Here is a 19,206-nt window from a genome sequence, read left to right as displayed (position 1 = left end):
CCACAAGGAGCTGCTGATTTAGAGTGAGCTAGCCACTGATTTACGGAGCCACGACCAGGATCAGCCGACATCCCTCAAACGTGTCCAAACAAACCACTAAACCCCCAGGTCCGCTGGGTTTACTGAATGTGTCCTCAGCATCTGTTGATGACAAGGCCTAATGAGGAAGGCTCACAGCACACATGGAATCCAAGGGAGTTCTGGAGGACTCATCCAAGCATCTGGGTGGTGAAGATGTGTTAAGGACAGACGTCTTCAGTGGGCTTGGAAAGAGCGTGAGTGGGGCTCCTGTGAAACCAAGAGATCCAGGACAGAACTGAAACAGAGGGCACCCTAAGTGTACCACTTCAAATCCTCCCATTTACGCTCTGTGCAATCCCGCGTGGGGTGTACCGTAGCCATTCACAGGTCTGTCTCCCTCCTCTTCTCCTCCATCAATCCCTCCATTCTAGCTGACGAAAGGCCTATTTGACTGCAGATAGGCATCGGGAAATCCCCAGGTGAAAGCCTAGTGAGCTTGTCAGCAGTCTATGGACCATGCTGAGATGGTGGTGTGTGTGTCTGTGTGTGTGTATGACAAGCTCCAGAAACAGTTCTCTCTCAGTGCACATAGATCTCCCATTGCCATCTCATCACATTTACAATGTCTAATTACGCAGATAACGCTTCTGTATCAGAATCCATGTGTGTGTGTGTGTGTGTGTGTGTGTGTGTGTGTGTGCTAATGCTCACACACACACACCAATTGGAAACGCACTGGAAACCTTCCATGTGTTACTTGCAGGTTTAACAGATGAATACTCCTCCTCACCGCGCTCCCTCTCCACCATCATCACCGCGCTCCCTCTCCACCCTCATCACCGCGCTCCCTCTCCACCCTCATCGCCGCGCTCCCCTCTCCACCCTCATCACCGCGCTCCCTCTCCACCCTCATCACCGCGCTCCCTCTCACCCTCATCACCGCGCTCCCTCTCCACCCTCATCACCGCGCTCCCTCTCCACCCTCATCACCGCGCTCCCTCTCCACCCTCATCGCCGCGCTCCTCTCCACCCTCATCACCGCGCTCCCTCTCCACCCTCATCACCGCGCTCCCTCTCCACCCTCATCACTGCGCTCCCTCTCCACCCTCATCGCCGCGCTCCCTCTCCACCCTCATCACCGCGCTCCCTCTCCACCCTCATCGCCGTGCTCCCTCTCCACCCTCATCGCCGCGCTCCCTCTCCACCCTCATCACCGCGCTCCCTCTCCACCCTCATCACTGCGCTCCCTCTCCACCCTCATCGCCGCGCTCCCTCTCCACCCTCATCGCCGCGCTCCCCTCTCCACCCTCATCACCGCGCTCCCTCTCCACCCTCATCGCCCGCGCTCCCTCTCCACCCTCATCACCGCGCTCCCTCTCCACCCTCATCACCGCGCTCCCCGGGCAGGCAGCCCTGCGTGGGGTGTCCCCGGCTCCTTGTCCCTGGCTCCTCCTTTGTGGCGGATCTGAACACTGTACCGGGTGACGTGCAGGGGAGGAGAGGGAGAGAAAGGCCGCCTCCAGCAGTCTGTCATGCCCCAGTGCTCTTGGCAACAACAGGCCAGGCCAGAGGCTGCTGGCTGAGGGGCAGCTTGGCCTATTTTGGCAGCTTTCTCATTTAGAGCTAACTATGTTGGCCGGGCCAGGCCGGGCGGTGACACTAGCAACCCCATCAGAGGCTTTGGTCCAGCCTTTTAATAAAGCTTTGAAGGAGCCAGGACAAAGAGGGCTCCTATGTTGAAATGATAGGACGCAAGCAGAGGGTTTTCTGCTTGGGCGACGCAAGACAAAGAACCACCTCCTGAATACAGGGTGCTGCTCGCCACTTGCAGGACACGGGGGAGATCCCAACGAAAATTTCAGAGACGGTAATTACTATGAAAGAGTGAGATGCAGGGAGGGAGGTAGAGAGAGGAAAAGTTCGAAAGAGAGAGAGAGAGCGAGAGTGAGAGAGCGAGAGGGGAACATTTTTTGTATTTCTGGAGGGAGAAGGGAAACCGGCTGATTCTTATCAAGGGCGAGGGCAGAGGGGCTTGAAATGTTCTCTGAAGCTGCTGATTAATGATAACTGGAGGCAAGAGCACGTTCATGACAAGCCTGAGACGATCATTAAAATCAAGGAAAAAGTTCAATAAAAGAAAACCAAACTGAGCCAACACCACCCATAGCGGGACACATCGGCCCCTCAGTTGCATTGTAAACAGAACACATGCTGGGTCAGGATGACAGTTAATGTCATTTGACAAAAAGGACAGAAAAGTAAGCTTTCACATTCATTCTTGTGTGACAGGAACAATTTAGAGATTATGTAATACTACAGTCTAGCAGTAACATAAGGTAGCTACACTACCCAGCAGTACCATAGCATAGCTACCCAGTCTAGCAGTACCCATAGCATAGCTACACAGTCCAGCAGTACCATAGCATAGCTACACAGTCCAGCAGTACCATAGCATAGCTACCCAGTCGAGCAGTACCATAGCATAGCTACCCAGTCTAGCAGTACCACAGCATAGCTACCCAGTCTAGCAGTACCATAGCATAGCTACCCAGTCTAGCAGTACCATAGCATAGCTACCCAGTCTAGCAGTACCATAGCATAGCTACCCAGTCTAGCAGTACCATAGCATAGCTACCCAGTCTAGCAGTACCATAGCATAGCTACACTGCAGGACTGTAGAGTACCCTAGCGTAGCTACCTGGTCGTGGCTGGCTTGGAGGGAGCTCCCAATGCATGGAACGTCATCTGCACAGGCGAGAGGGTCAGGTAGGTCATGAACTCCTTGCCATTCTGCCCATCATTGTACTGCACCTGTGAGAGGCAGAGAGACAAGAACACACAAACAAAAGCACATCTTATTCATATGCTTTCCCCTTTTTATCACAAGTTAAGGATCGCTGACACAGCACCAACAAAAGTACAATCTTCTAAATGCTCTGAGTTAGTGTTTTGGGTGAGAACTCAGCAAAACTAAAGCCAATCTAGAATTTCTAATATTGATCAAAGGGTTTTTGAGGCCAAATATCCCTTGCCAAGATGGCAGGGGGTGGCTGGCTGTTGGCTATGACATCACAGGTGACCCCTCATCTTGAGAGGTTAACTATGCAGGCATTCCTAAATGCTGTGCAATCAGGACTGTTATGACATTGTTCCTGAGGGACACTGGCCCTGGGATCCAAGGTTTTGGTAATACTGCCTGTCTGGCCTAGTTCTCTGTGTGAGTATGTGTGTGTGTGTGTGTGTGTGGGTGTGTGTGTGTGGGTGTGTGTGTTGGTGTTTGGTTGGCCTAGTTCTGCTCAGGACAGCTGCAGGCAACTTTAAATGGTACAAATACCCACAACAGCAACTAACAGGGAACAAAGAACATCATAGGCACGAGAACTTGGAGAAGGAAACTAAATTACAATCACAGTATACACAATGATCTAGGAGTTCATGTGAGTGATGCATGTAAGTGGGTAATTGTCTGTGAGTGAGTCATATGCTATTAATCTCAGTTTCTTAGAGTCATAAATAGTGCACCAGATACTCTGCTGGTTTGATGCACATTGTAATGAAGGCTATTCATCAGTGACAAAAGCACCTGCCATTCTCTTTATGAAAATGAGAATTATCAAGGCCTTGCGTTGAGACATACAACTAGGGCAGATGAGTTATTGGGAACAGTTTGTAAGAAACTAAGCAAGAAGGACCTTGGTTTTGGAGCTGTCCAAGAACCCAATGGTCACTCGACCAGAGCTGTTTTAAACCCTCTGCAGAGATAGGAGACCTGCAAGGAGCACAGGCCATCTCTGGTGCCAGTATGGTCTCAAGAATGAAGCCACACCTGAGTCTAATTACTGGAGAGCATGCCTGGCGCTTTGTCCAAACAACACTTAAAGGACTCTGACAGGACTCTTGTATGCTAAGCACAACGCATGAATACTTATGTTCAAGAAAAATGAGCAAAAACATGTTTTCAATTACATTTACATTTAGTCATTTAGCAGACGCTCTTATCCAGAGCGACTTACAGTAAGTACAGGGACATTCTCCCCGAGGCAAGTAGGGTGAAGTGCCTTGCCCAAGGACACAACGTCATTTTGCACGGCCGGGAATCGAACTGGCAACCTTCAGATTACTAGCCCGCTTCCCTCACCGCTCAGCCACCTGACTCCCTAGCCAATTAGCCAATATAGGAAACTGTGTAGACAGATTTTCCCTTTTTTGGAATCCATTTTGAATTAAAACTGTAACACAACATAAAGTGGAAAGGGTCGGGTCCGAATTCTTCCCCAAGGCACTTCATTTATCGCTCTACGTGTACGATGTACAACGAGATATTCTGATATGCCGTGCATATGTGTGTCCGTGTCCAAGTGTGTGTGTGTGCACGCGCTCAGGCAGACAGACAGACGTATATGACCTGTGACTGAAGGCTTCCCAGAGCGAGCGCAGTGTGTCTGTGTGTGAGTTATGCTCCTGTGAGGAGGAGGCGCAGGGTGGGGGAGCTCTGAGACCCAGGCCTGCCAGACACATGGAGACCTTCCCACAGAGACACACACAAACAAACCCATCTACACACACACACACGCACAGTCTTTTCTACTCTCTCTTTCCTCCCCTCCCTCATACATCTTCTGTATGCAGCAGACACCTGTTGAAGGGGGAGACGTCTTGGTGGTGATAAAGAGTGGAATGCTATCTGTTATGTGTATGAGTGATAAATATAGTAACAAGAGCTCTGGAGAAGACCCTGTGGCAGGTTAATCTGCCCTCAACTCTCCAGGCAGCTGCCACAAACTCTGACCACTTTACTTGCCCAAATAAAGACACGTTTTGCTTAGCTTTTATTCCCCAGTATGAATACTGACAAATGACAAAATACCAGAAAAATGGAATGAGATATTTGGTATGGGTTGCATGAGATGCCCAGGTTGGTGTGTTCCCTCACGTGACCCCTCCCTGGCTGCAGCTGTTTGACAGTGTGCGGTGGAAACTGGAAGCAGGTTCGATTTTGTGTGTGTTTGCGTGCCTCTTTGTGTATGCGCTACTGGTGTGTTTTTAGATGCTGTCGATAACTTCAACTGGGAACTGGGTCACAGTTCTCTTAAGTGTGTGTGACTGGGATGTGTGTACGTGTCTCAGACTGTGTGTGTGTGTGATGATCCAGCGTGTGTGTGCGTGTGTAAAAGTACTGTGTGTGTTATTGTCCAGTGTGTTAGCTCATTAAAACAGCATAAAGAGCCGTAGCTGTGATGTATTGTGCAATCATGGTGTCTGGTCAGCAGGACACTGGTCCGCTGGTTCATCCATCGCAAGCTGTCAGGACCCCCGCCGAGAACGAGCCTCTCACATCAACTACAATAGGCTAGTACACACACACACACACACACAAATCATACATACATTTACCCCCCCCCCCCCCCCCCCCCCCCAAAAGCTTTCTTTGTGGTCACCGTTTACAAATTCATTACTGCGGACATTAATTTGACTATCACTATCTGATATTTTAGTCTAACGGCATTGACAGATCTTTTCAATAATGTGGATGGCAGCTGTTTAGGTTATCTAGACAAATGAAATTACAGGTGAAGGCCGTGAAGGCATAACAGACAGTAATGGAATTCAAAATCGCTCCAAAAGACAACAGTAAACATCACTGGTATTGTGATTGGCCATGGGGACTGACGCACCTTCCACAAATCATTACGTTATTCCACCCACATGATTAACACGTCCCACTGACAAAATCGACGCTGATTTCTCCTCATTCTGTCAATTGTTTTGACAGTTGAGGTTTGCGTTAGTGTAATCAAGCCCTGGCCCTCGGTGTGCTAACGCTGAGAACAGGCGATACAGCAGGGTGTCCATCCATCAGGGGACTCAAGTCAGAAGGTGTCTCACACAACACAACCGCTAGGTAACAGATGACGTTTAAAAAAAATAAAAAATAAAAAAAAAAACTCCTTCCTCTCGGTTTACCGCGTCGACCATTCAAGTCATCAACCAACCCATTTTTCACCAAAGGTTTCAAATAACATCTTCCCAGGGGGCCCTATGGGAGTCCTGGGACTGCGAACGGCCCTCTGTTTCACAAGCGTCCTTGCTGATCTCTCTGTTCCTGCAGTCTCCCTGGCCCTGTGATGTGGGTGAGTGCCAGGCATTCTAACTAGGCCTAACTAATCACCCCAGGTCTCCCCCACAGCAGCCACTAATCCACTTCCTCTGGACACAAAGGAGCAGAGAGTTACGCAAGGCCTGCGACTGATCCGCTGCACTAATGTGGAACGACCTCTGACACCTGCCTCTAAAGCTGACGCTTCTTCCTCTCTGAGATCCGTCTGTCTCCACCGAGACACACACACACCTCTCCACCAAGACGCCCGCGCACACACACCTCTCCACCGAGACACACACACACACACACACACACACACACACACACACACACACACACACACACACCTCTCCAACAAGACAACACACCCGCACACAATCACATCCACACTACTTGAGCACATGAAGGCCAAATCAATACACACGACAGCAGATCAAACCGTAAAGCATGGCCTAGGTAGAAACCAGGCAGATGAATGAAAATAAGCGGTTGGAGAGAAAAGAGGGTGTCTGTTGCCAGGGTGTCTGTTGCCAGGGATGTGGTTGCAGGTTGAGAGGGGAAGCGGGGGGGGGACGTCCACTGGACAGGGTTAACAGAATCAGAACTAGACGCACAAGCACGAGGGGTGAGTCCGGGATAGCGGAAAAAAATTCACATCAACAACATGACATTGACTATAAATAAACCCTGCATCTCACCCAAGGAGACAACATGGTATTGTTAGTGTGAAGCAATTAGCAGAGCTGAGAGTCAGAGCTATGGGGTCAAGTGTGTTTTAAGGACATTGTTAAGAAACCCTCCAGAGCCCTACAGGAAAGGGATTGAGGGGTGAAGCAAACAAGAAGCCTAGGACAGAGGAGGCATGGAGACAGCAGTTGTAAAGCCATCGCAGCAGAACAACAGGATTTCCGAGGAGCAAACTAGCTACAAGGAACTCCCTGTTTAGCTACTTCAAGGAAAGGACGGGAACCAGGTCTGAAGGGGAAAAGCTAATAACAAGAGCATCTCTTGGACTATTCAGAACGCACATGTAGGTTCACGTGCTGCTATTTCCCGACTATCGGACTAAGAAAAGCGCAAAAATGTCGCAGTTGTGTACCAGGATACAGAAAGGCCTCATATCTGGCTGTGAAAAGTCTATTTTAAACCAATTCAGGAAACCTAGCAACCCATCGTGTTTAACTAGGACCCCTCCCTTTTAAAATGACTTCTAATGACTTCTATTATGTTCTCATTCATCATTAAACTGTAGCAGTGATGTGTGTGTGTGTGTGTATGCGTGTGGGTGTGTGTGTGTATACGTGTGTATGTGTACATGTGTGTGTGTGTGTGCGTACATGCATGAGCTCACTGCAGTTGGACTCCTACAGCTGAAACAGTGCCACTGAGACACGAGGATATCCCCTGATCAAAAGATGAACAGAAAGTGCTTCAGATCTGCTCAGAGAAGTGAGAGGATTCAGAGCGAGCAGCCTCGTGTAGCGCATGAGGGAACACAGGCTCCGTGTCACTCTTCCCTCCTTTATCATCAGATGAAAAGGATAAGTACTGTGATCATTACAATAGTATCATCTAGTGCCTATAATCTACAGATAAAGATTGTGTAGCGATCATCCTCGAAATGCTTACTCTTATTGGCTTGAAGTTCCTGCTGTGTGCCAGTTCTGGAACTAGGACCGGCAGACCAAGAGATTCTGATTTAAGGGTTTACAAATGGGCTTGATTGTGGTGTACTAACATCATCACTTTCTCTCACCACCCACGCTCCATTCATCATACACTCTGCTATCACACACACACGCACACGCACAGACACACACGCACAGACACACACACACAGACACAGACAGAGGGCCACCATGGAGGAGGGAGACTGTGCGTCGAGCCAGCCAGCCAGCACTGCATCAACTGTCTGATTTATATCATCAACAAAACTTGTTTTCAAAGATGGCTTCTCAGACAACACACCCCGGAGAGCAGCTGCAAGCCATCAGGACGCCGCAGGAATCAAACAGGCAGGGATTAGCCCTTCCACATGTCTTCTCTAATGTAAACCCCAGATACACCAGGGACGGGCAACTGGACCGCCGCACGGCGGAGGGGAACAGAGACCGCTGGAAATGGCAGAACGTTCCATCGGAGGGCAGAACGTTTGATGTTCCTTCAGAGCATCAGAAAGATGGATGGATGGATGGAAGAGAGAAAAAGAGCAAGAAAGAGAGCGAGAGGTAGAGAGAGAGGCAGAAGGAGAGGTAGAGAGAGAGAGATAGTGAGAGAGATGGAAGAGAGGGAGATGAGGGGGGTTGGTGTTGCCAAACGAGAGGTGTTGCCGGCACCATTGAAGTGGTTTTCCTCCTCAGCCGGCAGAAGAAGTAACAGAGCGCAGCACATCCTGGGAAGCGGCCGTCAGCGCAGATGTTCCGAGCGTACGTCAACATCGGTCGCCGGGTCCCGGTCATATTTTCATTCACGTGGGATTTCCAACGCGCGGTGTAAGATGTGATCAAACAGAGCCGAGGCTGAGCTCTGTCCCCCAGGCCCGCCGACAGACAGCCTTCCCCCCGGGACAGACCTCCTCTCACCCCCCAGGACAGACCTCTTCTCCCCCCCAGGACAGACCTCCTCTCACCCCCCAGGACAGACCTCTTCTCCCCCCCAGGACAGACCTCCTCTCACCCCCCAGGACAGACCTCTCCCCCCCCCCCCAGGACAGACCTCTTCTCCCCCCCAGGACAGACCTCTTCTCCCCCCCCAGGACAGACCTCCTCTCACCCCCCAGGACAGACCTCTCCCCCCCCCCCCCAGGACAGACCTCTTCTCCCCCCAGGACAGACCTCTTCTCCCCCCAGGGGACAGACCTCCTCTCACCCCCCAGGACAGACCTCTCCCCCCCCCCCCCAGGACAGACCTCTTCTCCCCCCCCAGGACAGACCTCTTCTCCCCCCCAGGACAGACCTCTTCTCCCCCCCAGGACAGACCTCTTCTCCCCCCCCAGGACAGACCTCTTCTCCCCCCCAGGACAGACCTCTTCTCCCTCCCAGGACAGACCCCCTCTCCCCCCCAGGACAGACCTCTTCTCCCCCCCAGGACAGACCTCTTCTCCCCCCCAGGACAGACCTCTTCTCCCCCCCAGGACAGCGGGATCGCCCGCAGGTTCAGAAGGTGGCCGTCAGATAGAATCACACTGATGCACTCCATGTGTTTTCTGCACACACGCCCATGACATGGTAGTGTGTCTGTCTGGCTCTGCACTCGTCCCACTCAGAGACTAAGAGGAGGCCTGACACACACCACACCTCCATGACTAAGCTCACTCACACTCACACACACAACCGCATGTTCTGATATACCCGTAAACACAATATAAAATGTGCAACATGCACATTCTATGCACTGACACACACACTAACTACAGTTTCTAACTAGTTTAAATGTAAAAGAACCGTTTGAATTCCCTATAACGCTAGTATTTTCTCCATACGTTACACAAGAAAACGTGTCATGTTTTCCAGCATATTGCAAAACCATCTTATGGGACCACTTCTACCGTGTTTAACGGCCAATTATAAAACCTGTAGTGTTACCATTCTCAAGGTGCTACATTTCCATTAGCGGCCAAATTGCAGGCATCATATAACTGAGTGATGCTCATAGAGCGCAGCATAAACAAACTGAGCTGGATTCATTCAGGTGCTATAAACTTACGCTGAACCCAGCGAAAGAGCTCTTGACGCTGGTCAGAGTTCTGCTTTGCGTGGCTCCTCTCAGGGGGCAGGTGTCAGGGCCTGGTCCTAGCTAGGAGCTAGCTAGCTACATCCTATGACTCGATACGATGACAAATCCACCCCCCCCACACTCCCTTTTCTTCCATCGACACCTCCGATTACTGCCTCACTCCAGGTCTGCTGCTCTGATTCGAATGGACAAACCGCCTGCCACTGGACTGACGTAATACATGAACTATGCCCTTTGTATATCTCTCTGTGTATCTCTCTGTGTGTCTCTCTGTCTCTCTCTGTCTCTCTCTGTCTCTCTCTCTCTCTCTCTTCACCTGCTCCCCTCCTGGTGTGGCTGCATCCTCCATCACCAGTCACTGAGTGGGCCCTATGGGAAAGTTATGTGAGCATAGGCAGCAAGACCAAAAGGTCCAGTGAAACAGGTGCAAGGCCCTGTCACTAGTTACACTGGCAGCCTGTACACCGGGATACCCTGAAGAAGCCTTCAAAGAACACAAAAATCAACTGCTTTTAATCAACGTTTAGTAGGTTTTCATCAGCCTGACCTCCTGGCTCACACAGGGATCTCCATCCTCTGGGATATTCCAGAGGCTACGAGTCCTTCATCAGGTCCTGGAGCAGCACAAGGGACCAGCTAGGAAGTTATTAGACCTGTGATGTCAGAGGGGTGGGCAGAGGGGACAGGCAGCTGGTGGCTGCCAGGCAGGGGGACAGGTGTTCAGCCAGACAGGTGTTCAGCCAGACAGGTGTTCAGCCAGACAGGTGTTCAGCCAGACAGGTGTTCAGCCAGACAGGTGTTCAGCCAGACAGGTGTTCAGCCAGACAGTGAGACGCACGCTCGCGTGCCCGCACGCACACACCTGCACCGCCATGGTTACAAGTGAGATACAGCGTGTGTCTGTCGACGGCTGAGAAGAAGGAAGTGAAACATTTCTTAAGGAAAGAATCAGGAAAGAAGAGATAGATGGAATGAAAAATAAGGAGAGGGAGGGAGGGAAGGGGGGGAGGAAAGAGAGGGAGGGAGGGGGCAGAGCAAGAGATGAGGAAAAATAAGACAAGAGAGAGACGGAAGGAGAGAGACAAACAGTGAGAGAAATTAGGGAGGGAAAGAAAGCGAGGAGAGACAAGGCAAGGGGAGAGAGATTCCCCCGTGTGTCCCCCAATCCTCCATGTGTTCTGAATTACCCCCTATTCCTGTGTTTCTGCCCTACTGCAGTTACCCACAATGCCAGCAACACTGAGCCAAATGGATAGTACACACACACACACACACAGCCAAAGGATGCCAACGTGCAAGATCAAACTGGCATGTTGCTGCGTATTAAAAAGCAGCAAGCCGAGCCAATTCCCAATCAAATCAATTGTGAGTAAAACTGCTTTTCCTGAACAGGTATGCATCATGTGTACAGTACTCTGCATGGACTAATACTGTCCAGCATTTTCTCCGTGTTCATGATAAACCTGAAAGTGAACAGAGAGGACAAACTATTCATAATGTAGCTTGAGTATGAAAAATGGCCCCGACATTCATACAAATATTAAGAATCGTTCATGTTTTGGAGAGAAACTGAATATCTGTGGTAAAGTTAGGCTCAGTAAAGCTCATGAGACTGAATGTGTCTGTAACTAGCTTCATATCCTCCCAACAAGGTAGTCCACTCCACACACTCAATAAAAACAAAGAAGAAAAACATTAAAAAACATTGTCTGCATGTCTCAGTTACAGTCTGAGCTCCCCCTTTAAGTACACACACGTGAAAATTGTGTAGGGGTCTGGCGTCTTCGAGGACAACGAGGGGCTTGATTACACAGTGGGCTCGGCCCAGTGATCCCGTCCACTCTAAGCACAACCTGCTGTGTACAGTATGCGTGTCTATTAGTGTGTATGTCTATGCGTGCGTGAGCATGTGTGTGTGTGTCTTTGGGCTTGGCCAGTCTTCGGTGCTCTCTCAGGTTACACACACACAGGAAGGCTCAGAGCAATAACAAAGGCCTTTCAAAGGAGCCCTCAGCAGGTTAACATCCCCTCAGCAGGTTAAGATCAAATGTTGTTGCTGGAGCTGATATAAAGCATCTGCAGCTAAACGAACAGCCGCTGGTATCAGGACTGAGGTACACCACACTGGAGGTTTCCCTTCAGTCTCCCTTCCGCTCTCTCTCTCACACACACACACACACACACACACACACACACACACACACACACACACACACACACACACACACACACACACACACACACACACACACACACACACACACACACACACACACACACACTTCTACCATGTTTGTGTGTGTGTGTGTGTGTGGATTTCTGTGTGTTCACCTGTATGCCTGCACAGTCCAGTCAAGTCGGCAGCACCTGTGTGCTGTTGTATCTGTGTGTATCTACGTGAGCTCTCACCATCAGCATCTAACAGCGGGAAGAGGAATCAGATATGCTGTGTTGCCAAACCCCACTACCACCTCCAAACTGTGCAGTTGTTCTGCGGAAACACTTCAGAGTGTGTGTGTGTGTGTGGGGGTGGGTGGGGGTGTTTGTAGTTGTGTTCCTCATCCCAAAGCACTGAGGGTGGGGCGAGGCCCGGGACAAGTGTGCCTGCTCCTCTCCTCCATCACTTCAGGACCAGATGTGTGTGTTAGTGTGCATGAGAAGGTTTATATCCTCCTCACCTGGAGACACGGTATGAGGGCCGTGTGTGTGTGTCTGCAAGTGTGTGTGTGTGTGTGGAGCCTCACCTGGAAGCCCTGGATGCGGGCCAGGTACTCCAGCTGCTGGGCAGGCTGGACGGAGACCACAAGGCATGGTGGGGCTCTTCCCTCTTCAGGCCCAGAGCTTCAGCCGTGGGGGACGAGCCGTTGAGCAGCAGCTCCCTGGCGATGGCCGCCGTGGCGACCGTCGCCATGGGCCGGCTGTGCTGCTGTAGAAAGGGGTGTGGCCGGGGGCCAGAGGGGCGGAGCAGGGGCCCATGTCTTTGGGGGTCAGGTAGTTGATAGGGGCCCCGGGGCCCGGACCCCCTCCTTGCTTCCGGCTGGCCTCCATCTCCTGGTAGACGTCTGGGGAGAGGTGGAGGAGGCCCTTCTGGGCTGGGAGAGAGAGAAGAGAGAGGAGAGAGAGAGAGATACAAGGAGGAGGAGGAGTGGTCCAGGGGAGATGGAAAAGGAAATGAGAAACGTTTGAGAGAAAGATGGGTCACACAGAGAGGTACAAAAGAGGGGGATGAACGGGGTGGAGGGAGAGAGAGAGGGGAAGAGGGGAGGAGAGGGAGAGGTAGTGGGGAAGAGTGGGAGGAGAGAGAGAGAGAGGTAGAGGGGAAGAGGGGAGGAAGAGAGAGAGAGAGAGAGAGGAGAGAGGAGAGAGGGAGAGGGGAAGAGGGGAGGAGAGAGGAGAGAGAGAGAGGAGAGAGGGAGAGGGGAGAGGGGAGGAGAGAGAGAGAGAGAGGAGAGAGGGAGAGGGAGGTAGAGAGAGACAGAGAGAGGAGAGAGGGAGAGGGGAAGAGGGGAGGAGAGAGAGAGAGAGAGAGGAGAGGAGAGAGAGGTAGAGGGAGAGGGGAGGACAGAGAGAGAGGAGAGAGGGAGAGGGGAGGACAGAGAGAGAGAGAGAGAGAGAGAGAGAGAGAGAGAGAGAGAGAGAGAAGAGAGAGAGAGAGGAGAGAGGGAGAGGTAGAGGGGAAGAGGGGAGGACAGAGAGAGAGAGAGAGGAGAGAGAGAGGTAGAGGGGAAGAGGGGAGGACAGAGAGAGAGAGAGAGAGAGAGAGAGAGGAGAGAGGGAGAGGGAAGAGGGGAGGACAGAGAGAGAGAGAGAGAGAGAGAGAGAGGAGAGAGGGAGAGGTAGAGGGGAAGAGGGGAGGACAGAGAGAGAGAGAGAGAGGAGAGAGGGAGAGGGGAGGACAGAGAGAGAGAGAGAGAGGAGAGGTAGAGGGGAAGAGGGGAGGACAGAGAGAGAGAGAGAGAGAGAGGAGAGAGAGGTAGAGGGGAAGACGGGAGGACAGAGAGAGAGAGAGAGAGAGGAGAGAGGGAGAGGTAGAGGGGAAGAGGGGAGGACAGAGAGAGAGAGAGAGAGGGAGAGGTAGAGGGGAAGAGGGGAGGACAGAGAGAGAGAGAGGGAGAGGAGAGAGGGAGAGGTAGAGGGGAAGAGGGGAGGACAGAGAGAGAGAGAGAGAGGGAGAGGTAGAGGGGAAGAGGGGAGGACAGAGAGAGAGAGGGAGAGGAGAGAGGGAGAGGTAGAGGGGAAGAGGGGAGGACAGAGGATGAGGGTCATTACTGCTCAAATCATTACCTGTCAAAATGATTTGCACACACATTCCACCGTCAGTCAGTGCCAGACCAGGCAGAGGTGTGTGAGTGGGTGTGTGTGCGCATGTGTGCGTGTGCATGCGTGTGTGTGTGTGCGTGCATACGTTGGCTCTCCCCTCCACAGGCATTCCTCTACCAAACGAAGATGCTGGTTTCATGTGGTCTGGCAGGTCTCAACCAAGCCTCCGCTGGGAAACTCTCAAGACTAGCTCTCACACACATCTCACCAAGCTGTGCTGAATCACAAGCACGCAACGGCGCAAAACAATAACTCCATCACGGTAACAGTCAGAAACACATCCACCATAGCACATCTAACGCAGGTTCAAAGAGACCTACGGCCTAAGCTGTCCTATGTTGGGGCCGGGGGCAAACCTGGGTGAGAGAACTCCTTTCGTCTCTCCTAAACAGCAGACATGTCATCGTAGGAGATGCTTTGAACAGCTAGCTGCAGCTCCTCTCCCATGCACACCTGACCTGAGGATCAGTCCAGCACTAACCATCCCTCCTCTACCTGCGTGTCAGCGATCACCGATCCCGCAGATGAGGATAGGTCTAAGCAACATGGCCGACGCTCATCCCGGGCCTTCCCCAAGTCGGTGGTGGCGTGGGCGTCCGCCGAAGGGGAGCATGGGGAGACAGACGTGTGGATGGAGGGTGGGTGGATGTGAAAACCATGCGGCCCCCGTAGCCCAGCCAAGGTCACCAGAGACGGGAACAGCAGCTGTGTGTAGAAGCAACAGCTGGGAGTGAGAGCTGGAGCCAGGGCATGACAGACAGCCCACTTCCTGTTTGAGTTAACGTGAGCTCCCCCCCCCCCCCCACACACACACAGTACCTTCACATGTGAGCTTTCTCACACACAAGCACATGCGTACACAGACAGGCGCACACACAGATTATCGAAACACACAAAACCACCTCGGGAGCACGCGTTTGTATCATGCAAAACGTCTTGATAACCGACAGTGTAGACGTGGACCGCTGTGGTCATTAACATGTGGTAGAAACAGAACTCAGGGAGAGGATGCAAGCCCCAGCCAGCCAATGAGAACACGGGCCCCAGGGTTTCTGAGAAGCTGCATAGTGTGCTACATTAACTCCAGAACTAGGAAACCACTAAATGAAAACAGCAGTTAAGTCCAAATCCCTAAGAATAATCAAACAAGGTCCTCTGCCCAGGCCAGCACTGACACAACTGCTGAGGCTTCAAGGTTTGGGTATTTTCCCCAGTCGTTTGACGACAACTTCAATTTCAATTTACACAAGTAAAACTCACGGCCTTTAACCAAACACGGAGTGTCGTAAAAAGTGAAAGGTGTTAGCCAACATGACATCAGCTGTGTGTGGTACGAGTGTGTGTGTATGTGGCAGTGCGAGTAGGAGAGTGCGGAGCGTTTGTGTGTGCGCGCATGTTTGTGCAGTATGTGTGCGCGTGTGTGCAGTATGTGTGTGCGCGCGCGTGTGTGTAGTATGTGTGTGTGCGCGCGTGTGTGTGTAGTATGTGTGTGTGCGCGTGTGTGTGTGTGTGCAGTATGTGCAGTCTCCCGTGGTTCGCAGCAGGTTCCAGGAGTCCCGCCCAGAGCACGGGTCCAGTCAGACAGAGGAGATGGGCCAGGGCCAAACATGAGTCAGATCCAAAACAGATAGGCCCGGAGCCCAACACTATAAATCACCTCGCTGGAGCAGGACCTTCGCATACTTCACACACACACTCAACCCCCTCCCCGACACACACACACACACAGCCCCCCCACCCAGACACACACACGCAAAGTCGCACACACATACCCACACACACACACACATACCCACACACACACACACACACACAGCAGGAAATGAAATGTGGCAACTCAACTGAAAAACCCTGCTGCAATACCCCTGGGAATAAAGAGGAGAAAAATCACTCTCTCTTCTCTTTCCTTTCCTGCTTTCTTCCCACTCTCTCGTAATCTCTCCCTCCAAAGCCCTCACTGGCTCGTCCTTTTCTCCTCGCTTGCTACCCTCTCCATTTCTCACTCCGCTGCAGGCTGGGGTCGTGGGTCCTGCGTACTTGGAGGATGCTAAGAAGTGTGCAGACACTTAGCTGTCATCTTCCATCCGCTACAGCAGCCAGTTAGAACCACTGGGATGTGTGGGAGTTGTTAGGGGAGGAGTCTGGAGGGAGGGAATCGTCCCATCGTAAGTCCAGTGAAGCCCTCACATCAATTCAGCCCTAACAGGCCATTTCTACTCGGCCCAGTTGATGCACTAACAACCCAGGCCAATACGCGGTGAAGAGTAAGAAAGAAACAGAGAGAGACAGAGGGACAGAGAGAGAGAGAGACAGACAGAGAGCGAGCGAGAAGGGGGGGGGGAAAGAGAGCTGGAGAGTTTAGGCAATAAACCTTATTTGGACATTAGCAGTTGTGTGGTTTGGGGAGTTTAAAGAGCTAATTAGCAGATACTTGGGCCCCATGCTGGGATTGAGATAAACTATGACTGGGAATGGCCCTGTTCCACACATGCCCAGCCAAGATTGGGAATAATTAGCACCAAATAAGGAAGACTTCGTTTCCCAGAGGCCTGTGGGGTCTTGGAGGGGGGTCCTTAGTCCTAGAGTCTTCTCTATTGGGTCTCTGAGTACAGACCACAACTACAACTATGTTTCATCACAAACGTACTGAAAACCACCAGGAAGTCTGTTCAACTCTGCAGTCAGTGATGCCCACTCACCTCTCAGGTCCAACACCTGCAGGTCTTGAATGACATCATCTGCATCTATGCTCTCTCTTTTACTGGGCCTTCTGTTTGGCCATACTCTAGCCCTCCTTGCCCAATCCCAGACACACACACAAACAAACACTCCCACCCAGTATACACACACTGTGTACAGTATACAAACACACACAGAGCATGAGAGACTGTAATGTTTCTGTTCCACAATAAACCTCCCAAGCTGTGGCATCTGCCAAGTCGCTGAGTTCGATGTCGGGAGTGACGACCACACATTCACATCCCATAACGCTATCTGTTTGTTTTCCCTTCTGCTCCCAGACTCTCATCTGTCCCCATAGCAACTTCTCCTCAAGTTGTTTGGATTCTCTCTGCACCCTGAGAGAGCTGCCATCACTCAGAAGTCATTGTGTCATTTCATCAGGCGAGGCTATAGACACTAATCAGGCCCCCTTTGCCACAGTAAATGTATCAGGCTATTTATACGTTATCGTTAAGGAACATGTAGGATGTCGAGGGAACGGAGAAGGGGTTTAAATCCTTCACGCGTCAGCTAGTGGGCATGACATGAATTGACATGTTAGTGACGTCAATGACTACGCAAACATCATTTCTCTTCCCCTGTCTCTCCACAGGGGAAGAGAAGGACTTGAGACAGGGGAAGAGAAGGACTTGAAATCAAGTCCTTCCTCTCAGGCAACAACTTGCTCTTTGTCTCGCATGGTTATCAAGATAAATGACCGTGAGAAGGATCTCTTGTGTGCTTGTTCTCCTCTCCATCAGTCCATCTCTGGAGACATTTATGTCAGACTGCAGAATAAAACACAGGATGGTCAAGAAATAACTGGACACTGAACTCAGACCAGGACTGAAAGACCGTGAAATGGTCCATAATGACCACCGTGTTCCCTTTATCCAACGCACATCCTCTTCCTCGTGCTTTCTGGTACATGCAGGTTCACATTCACGCTGTCGAGAAACACTACAGATACTCCCCATTTACACACACAGGTGTATATTAGACACCCTGACAGGTACAGTACACAGCCGGACCAACCCTCATCCAGTACTACTTCATGAAAATAAGTCAGTCGTCATCTCAGATGAAGTCTGTGAGATGAGCCGGTGTGCTTGTGGGTGGGTGGGTGTTAATCCTGCATGAAAAGCTACCTCCATGCACAGGAAGGCAGTATGTGTGTGGGATTTGTGTGTGTGTGTGCGTGTGTGTGTGCGCGTGACGCCCCACAGGGCCTCAGTATGCAGGCCTGTAAGCCTGTCTGAATGAAGCTGCATTTGCAGGCTTCCCACACGGACGCAGGCTGGATTGAGCTGACAGTCACTCGCCCATTGACCAGTCACAGAGATTAACCGGAGTGCCGTCTCCTTCTCTAACCCACCTGCGAGGGGAGGGAGAGAGCCGGGGGGGGGGCGGGCAGAGAGGAGAGAAGAGGGGATACTCACTGTTACTTGTTGCTTCGGTGAAAACCGCCTTTTGTCCATTCCAGCCTTTGTTGTCGATCTGCGGAGACGTCAGGGGAGGAGGAGACGTCAGGGGCGGAGGGCGGTTGGTAAGAGAGAAGCCGCATGGAGAGGGAGGGAGACCAGCCAGCATTAACAAAACAGCTTCTTCACGCATGTCAGACAAGTTCCTTCCTACTGTTCTGACTACAAAGACGCGAGCGTTCAAAGACGACAACGCCTCAGATGCAAAGTGTCCCATGTTTTGCCAGAACGCGCAAGTGACTGGGGGTGGGGGGGGGGGGGGGTGGCCAGTGTTTCCTTTACTCCACCACTGAATGCCGTGCTCTCATGGTGGTGCATGTGGGCGTGCAGACGGGTGTACGGGAGATAAGTAAACAACATCATCCCTCGGGGGGTTTGACAGCTGAGGAGATGACTCGCTCCTAATACAGATGACAACCCCCCCCCCTCGCTCTGCCCTCCGCCCCACATACACACACAAGATCCACGGTGGGAATGCAGCAGGACCAAGCTCACATAGATGAAAGAAAGACAGGAGAGAGAGGGAGACACCTAAAAGGAGTACGAGAGAGAGAGAGACAAACAGAAAGAGGGAAAGAGAGAGGGAGAAAGAGGGAAAGAGAGATAGAGAGAGACAAAGAGAGGGAGAAAGAAAGAGAAACAGAAAGGGGGAAAAAGAGAGTTGGCAGGACCAGGAGAAGCAGCTCCAGAGCCAGAGAGGCTCCACATAGCCAGTTGGAGAGGGTTAACTTTGCCTTACAGGGGAGAGACTCACTGGCTGGAGACCACAGAGCGGTCTGACAGGACTGATTAAGACATCTCGTCCCCTGTCAACCAAGTCACGGACTG

At 51.6% G+C, this 19,206-nt stretch overlaps 2 protein-coding genes across 2 annotated transcripts in view; both read right to left on the bottom strand.

The window, feature by feature from the left end:
* Nucleotides 1-858, bottom strand: part of LOC136958016 (double-stranded RNA-binding protein Staufen homolog 2-like) — a 56,751-nt gene extending 55,893 nt beyond the window's left edge. The window contains 1 exon segment of the mRNA XM_067252238.1: nucleotides 812-858. Within this exon segment, the coding sequence (XP_067108339.1) occupies nucleotides 812-858 (47 nt within the window).
* A 1,173-nt stretch (nucleotides 859-2,031) lies between these two features.
* The window catches only part of LOC136958015 (double-stranded RNA-binding protein Staufen homolog 2-like), a 46,031-nt gene continuing 28,856 nt past the window's right edge, over nucleotides 2,032-19,206 (bottom strand). Inside the window, 7 exon segments of the mRNA XM_067252237.1 lie at nucleotides 2,032-2,088; nucleotides 2,720-2,754; nucleotides 2,757-2,832; nucleotides 12,601-12,681; nucleotides 12,684-12,767; nucleotides 12,770-12,948; nucleotides 18,337-18,394. Of these exon segments, the coding sequence (XP_067108338.1) occupies nucleotides 2,032-2,088; nucleotides 2,720-2,754; nucleotides 2,757-2,832; nucleotides 12,601-12,681; nucleotides 12,684-12,767; nucleotides 12,770-12,948; nucleotides 18,337-18,394 (570 nt within the window).

Source organism: Osmerus mordax, chromosome 15 (assembly GCF_038355195.1).
Source record: "Osmerus mordax isolate fOsmMor3 chromosome 15, fOsmMor3.pri, whole genome shotgun sequence".
NCBI lineage: Eukaryota > Metazoa > Chordata > Actinopteri > Osmeriformes > Osmeridae > Osmerus > Osmerus mordax.
The sequence above is the reverse complement of the archived record's forward strand: the minus strand, read 5'-3'. Positions and strand labels throughout refer to the sequence as shown.